Here is a 6221-nt window from a genome sequence, read left to right on the forward strand (position 1 = left end):
AAAGTGGAGGAGAGTCCTCTCCTGTCAGACTGAGAGGCTCAGTGAGCTAAAGGACTCTCAGTGTTACCTCAGTGGGTCTCAAACGGTTTGGTCACCATTAATGTAAACAATTATTTCCGAGGCAAACGTTTATATGATCATTATAGTTATAAAAAAATATGAGAATAAATGAAAAACAGGTATGAAATACTATATGACAGTAAAAAAGTAACAAAGTTTAAAAGGGTGATTTGTAAAATATCCATAAAGAAAAAGTAAATCTGTTTACAGTTCTGTTTCATATGGGTGTTGAGCATGCCCCCGGACCCCCCGGTCTAGGTGGTGTGAGGTCCACACACCACCTATAAAAATAGCACTTTACCCCTGCTTACACCTATATGCCGTGAGCTGATTATCGAGCCTTCATTGTAACAGTCGTGGGACACTGTATATGCGTGGGGATTGTTGTAGTAGAACATTTGACTGTAGCGCCCGGTACATTAATGGGAAACCCTAAATGTTTGAGCACCCTCTATGAAACGTCAAGCTACCCCACAGCACCCCCACTATTTTTTTTTCTCCAAAGGGGGGGCCTGACAGAAATAGTTTGAGAACCACTGCCTTACATGTTTCCATCTTAAGCTTTGTTAGGTAGTTAGTTTGGTAATGGACGTAATGTAACAGCTGTAACAGTTGTAGCTTTTCTCAGACGTAGAGTGATACTGACTTGTTGTGAAAAGTAACTACAATTCTACCTGTGGTATACGCTCATTATTTCACGGCTAAGAACCAATCAGATTGCTTGATTTGACTTGTCCGTTTTATAATGATGTATATATAATATCCTGCTTTATATGGTGTTACTGTAAATCTGTAATTCAACATGTCTACTTTTGAATGCTATTTCCTTTCTATTGAGATGTTTACATTGAGGATTGTTTATTTCAAGTCTTTTAATTTCTCTGATGTGCCTTTTCTTTTTATGCTGCTGCAACGCAGACATTTCACAACTTGGGATCAATAAAGTCCTTCCTATCTTACCTCTTCTCTCCTGATGGATTCTCCTTCACTCTTACTCTTTGGGCATGAAGCTAAACTTGAATCCTTGCTCCCACTTTATGGAACTCACTACCCCACCGTTCAGAGACTCTTCCTCCCTCACCACATTCCATCCTCACTCAAACCACCTGACCAATACTGACCCCCCCCCCCCCCCCTGTTTTGGTGTTACTCTCTGTCAAGAGATGAAGTACACACATCCTGTACTCAAGTAGAAGTACACACGTCCTGTACTCAAGTAGAAGTACACACATCCTGTACTCAAGTAGAAGTACACACATCCTGTACTCAAGTAGAAGTACACACATCCTGTACTCAAGTAGAAGTACACACATCCTGTACTCAAGTAGAAGTACACACATCCTGTACTCAAGTACTCAAGTAGAAGTACACACATCCTGTACTCAAGTAGAAGTACACACACACATCCTGTACTCAAGTAGAAGTACACACACACATCCTGTACTCAAGGAGAAGTACACACATCCTGTACTCAAGTAGAAGTACACACATACTGTACTCAAGTAGAAGTACACACATCCTGTACTCAAGTAGAAGTACACACATCCTTTACTCAAGTAGAAGTACACACATACTGTACTCAAGTAGAAGTACACACATCCTGTACTCAAGTAGAAGTACACACATCCTGTACTCAAGTAGAAGTACACACATCCTTTACTCAAGTAGAGGAAGTACACACATCCTTTACTCAAGTAGAAGTACACACATCCTGTACTCAAGTAGAAGTACACACATCCTTTACTCAAGTAGAAGTACACACATCCTGTACTCAGGTAGAAGTACACACATCCTGTACTCAAGTAGAAGTACACACATCCTGTACTCAAGTAGAAGTACACACATCCTTTACTCAAGTAGAGGAAGTACACACATCCTTTACTCAAGTAGAGGACGTACACACATCCTTTACTCAAGTAGAAGTACACACATCCTGTACTCAAGTAGAAGTACACACATCCTTTACTCAAGTAGAGGACGTACACACATCCTGTACTCAAGTAGAAGTACACACGTCCTGTACTCAAGTAGAAGTACACACATCCTTTACTCAAGTAGAAGTACACACATCCTGTACTCAAGTAAAAGTACACACATCCTGTACTCAAGTAGAAGTACACACATCCTGTACTCAGGTAGAAGTACACACATCCTGTACTCAAGTAGAAGTACACACATCCTTTACTCAGGTAGAAGTACACACATCCTGTACTCAAGTAGAAGTACACACATCCTTTACTCAAGTAGAAGTACACATATCCTGTACTCAGGTAGAAGTACACACATCCTGTACTCAAGTAGAAGTACACACATCCTTTACTCAGGTAGAAGTACACACATCCTGTACTCAAGTAGAAGTACACACATCCTTTACTCAGGTAGAAGTACACACATCCTGTACTCAAGTAGAAGTACACACATCCTTTACTCAAGTAGAAGTAAACACATCCTGTACTCAAGTAGAAGTACACACATCCTGTACTCATGTAGAAGTACACACATCCTGTACTCAGGTAGAAGTACAGATACTCGTGTTTAAAAATACTAGTAGAAGTACTGAGTAAACTTCTTTACTCAAGTAAAAGTAAAGAAGTATGGGCTTTGAAATGTACTTGAGTACAGGAAGGAAGTATTTGTACTCCACGTCTCCCCCCCTCTGTATATAGTGTTGTGTATTGTTAGTATTGAAGGCCTAACCTTTATTGATCTTGCCCATGACGGCCACCTCCAGGTACTTCCTGTTGTCCGTGCGGCTGTAGACGCCCAGCAGCACGCCGCCCAGCTTGGAGGGCAGGCGCAGCGTGGAGAGCACGTAGAGGTCAGGGAGCGTGCTCAGAGCGGACGACAGCCTCTCCACCGCCGACACGCTCTGCTTCGAGTCCTGCAGAGCCAGCACGTCCACCACTGAGGGGGGGGGGGGGGGGGTACACACAGGCCTTCAGTATCTATCTTAAAAGTCTCCTATCATGCTATTAGGCATAAGAGGTCTCAGATATAAGGACATGTCTCTGAAGTGTCCTGCTCCAAACCCCAAACAGATCCTTGTAGCCCCCCCCCCTCTCTTCCAGCTGTTACTAAGGACATGTCTCTGAAGTGTCCTGCTCCAAACCCCAAACAGATCCTTGTAGCCCCCCCCCCTCTCTCCCAGCTGTTACTAAGGACATGTCTCTGAAGTGTCCTGCTCCAAACCCCAAACAGATCCTTGTAGTCCCCCCCCCTCTCTTCCAGCTGTTACTAAGGACATGTCTCTGAAGTGTCCTGCTCCAAACCCCAAACAGATCCTTGTAGCCCCCCCCCCCCTCTCTTCCAGCTGTTACTAAGGACATGTCTCTGAAGTGTCCTGCTCCAAACCCCAAACAGATCCTTGTAGCCCCCCCCCCCCTCTCTTCCAGCTGTTACTAAGGACATGACTCTGAAGTGTCCTGCTCCAAACCCCAAACAGATCCTTGTAGCCCCCCCCCCTCTCTTCCAGCTGTTACTAAGGACATGTCTCTGAAGTGTCCTGCTCCAAACCCCAAACAGATCCTTGTAGCCCCCCCCCCTCTCTGTTCCAGCTGTTACTGAGGACATGTCTCTGAAGTGTCCTGCTCCAAACCCCAAACAGATCCTTGTAGCCCCCCCCCCTCTCTCCCAGCTGTTACTAAGGACATGTCTCTGAAGTGTCCTGCTCCAAACCCCAAACAGGTCCTTGTAGCCCCCCCCCCCCTCTCTTCCAGCTGTTACTAAGGACATGTCTCTGAAGTGTCCTGCTCCAAACCCCAAACAGATCCTTGTAGCCCCCCCCCCTCTCTTCCAGCTGTTACTAAGGACATGTCTCTGAAGTGTCCTGCTCCAAACCCCAAAAAACAGATCCTTGTAGCCCCCCCCCCCCCCCCCTCTCTTCCGGCTGTTACTAAGGACATGTCTCTGAAGTGTCCTGCTCCAAACCCCAAACAGATCCTTGTAGCCCCCCCCCTCTCTCTTCCGGCTGTTACTAAGGACATGTCTCTGAAGTGTCCTGCTCCAAACCCCAAACAGATCCTGGTAGCCCCCCCCCCCCCCCCTCTCTTCCAGCTGTTAAGGACATGTCTCTGAAGTGTCCTGCTCCAAACCAGATACTGGTAGCCGCCCCCCCCCCTCTCTTCCAGCTGTTAAGGACATGTCTCTGAAGTGTCCATCTCCAAACCAGATCCTTGTAGCCCCCCCCCCCCCCCCCCCTCTCTTCCAGCTGTTCCTAAAGAGCTGACTCTGGGTCAGTAGCTTCAGAGAGAGAGTAGATCTCATCAGGAGAACTCTCCCAGCAGAAACTCAGCTAAATGCTGCCGTGATGAAACTCCACATCATGTTCCAAACCACATCAAGGATTCTCTCTGAAACAGGATGGAGCTCAAACTCTCTCTCTCTCTCAGGTTTACCTCAAGGTGACTTCCTTTTGATTTCCTGCTTCTTACACTCTCTCCAGTACAGGTTAGCTCTGAGTGTTAGCATGCTAATGTGAACACAGACCATATTACTTCAGAACACGTCTCATTGTTTCTGACAGCAACCTTTCTGATTGGCCCGTGGGGGTAAAGCCCGCCCACATTTTAGTAATGAGACCTTTAACATTTCATAACAGAGACACTGCAGGGATGAGTCGTAAACTTTCTTGCACAATTCATTAATATATATATAATAACCTGCTTTATATTTTGTTACTGTACATCTGTATTTCCGCATGTATATTATTTAACTTTTGAATGCTATTTTATTTATATTTCAGAAATATTTTGGATTGTTTATTTCTAGTGTCTTAATTTATTTTCATTTCATAACATTATACTGCAGGAACGAGTCCTAAACCCTGACATGACAACAAGTGGAAATAATATTAATACAGATATAAAGTATTATGGCATCACAGCTACATACACTCTGGTCTGGTACTTCTATGTTACTCAAGTACAAGATCTGAGTACTTCTAGTTATATTAAAGTATTCCTCCTGCAGGTACCTTGAGTCTCGGCTCCAGCAGAGAGTCCGGCAGCCCAGAGGAGCGACATCAGGACCGGGAGCAGCATCTGAGCCCCGGGGGAACGAGTGAGAGAAGCGGGGAGGAGAACCGAGGTGAACCGGGTCCAGAGAGAGGAATACCGGGTGAAGAGGAAGGAAAACCGGGTCCAGAGGGTCAGAACTGGGTCCGGAGGGTCTTAACCGGAGCTCCAGCAGCTGTCAGCGGGAAACAGAAGAGCCGAGACCCGGAGAAGGACCGGGAGACTGAGACCTGGATGAGCTTGGAACCCGGATCCGGAGGGGAGACTAACTAACGGTTGCCTCACGAGCGCAGCTGGAAACTGCCGCTGGCGCGCGCTCAGCTCGTGCTGGAGGTAATTAGCATAAAGCGCGCGAGCGAAGGCAGACGCGATAAAGGTAAAACTCTGACACAGAATAGAAACGGGAAAAATATTAGAAATATAACATTAAATGATTCAAATATTAGTGTATAGTGTCTCTACTTTAAAGAGTCCTCTCCTGCTGATGTTCAGGTGTATATCAGTATGTAGTGTCTCTACTTTAAAGAGTCCTCTCCTGCTGATGTTCAGGTGTATATCAGTATGTAGTGTCTTTACTTTAAAGAGTCCTCTCCTGCTGATGTTCAGGTGTATATCAGTATGTAGTGTCTCTACTTTAAAGAGTCCTCTCCTGCTGATGTTCAGGTGTATATCAGTATGTAGTGTCTCTACTTTAAAGAGTCCTCTCCTGCTGATGTTCAGGTGTATATCAGTATGTACTGTCTCTACTTTAAAGAGTCCTCTCCTGCTGATATTCAGGTTTATATCAGTATATGGTGTCTCTACTTTAAAGAGTCCTCTCCTGCTGATGTTCAGGTGTATATCAGTATGTAGTGTCTCTACTTTAAAGAGTCCTCTCCTGCTGATGTTCAGGTGTATATCAGTATGTAGTGTCTCTACTTTAAAGAGTCCTCTCCTGCTGATGTTCAGGTGTATATCAGTATATGGTGTCTCTACTTTAAACAGTCCTCTCCTGCTGATGTTCAGGTGTATATCAGTATGTAGTGTCTCTACTTTAAAGAGTCCTCTCCTGCTGATGTTCAGGTGTATATCAGTATGTAGTGTCTCTACTTTAAAGAGTCCTCTCCTGCTGATGTTCAGGTGTATATCAGTATGTAGTGTCTCTACTTT

At 45.0% G+C, this 6221-nt stretch overlaps 1 protein-coding gene across 1 annotated transcript in view; it reads right to left on the minus strand.

Moving 5' to 3' along the window:
* Nucleotides 1-5333, minus strand: part of thbs3a (thrombospondin 3a) — a 62077-nt gene extending 56744 nt beyond the window's left edge. The window contains exons 1-2 of the mRNA XM_079695549.1: nucleotides 5033-5333; nucleotides 2758-2964 (exon numbers count right to left, since the gene is read on the minus strand). Of these exons, the coding sequence (XP_079551675.1) occupies nucleotides 2758-2964; nucleotides 5033-5099 (274 nt within the window). The 5' untranslated portion in view covers nucleotides 5100-5333. The remainder of the gene's footprint in view (nucleotides 1-2757; nucleotides 2965-5032) is intronic.
* Between the last annotated feature and the right edge of the window lie 888 nt (nucleotides 5334-6221).

This window comes from Notothenia rossii (genome assembly GCF_949606895.1).
Source record: "Notothenia rossii genome assembly, contig: scaffold_142, whole genome shotgun sequence".
Lineage (NCBI taxonomy): Eukaryota > Metazoa > Chordata > Actinopteri > Perciformes > Nototheniidae > Notothenia > Notothenia rossii.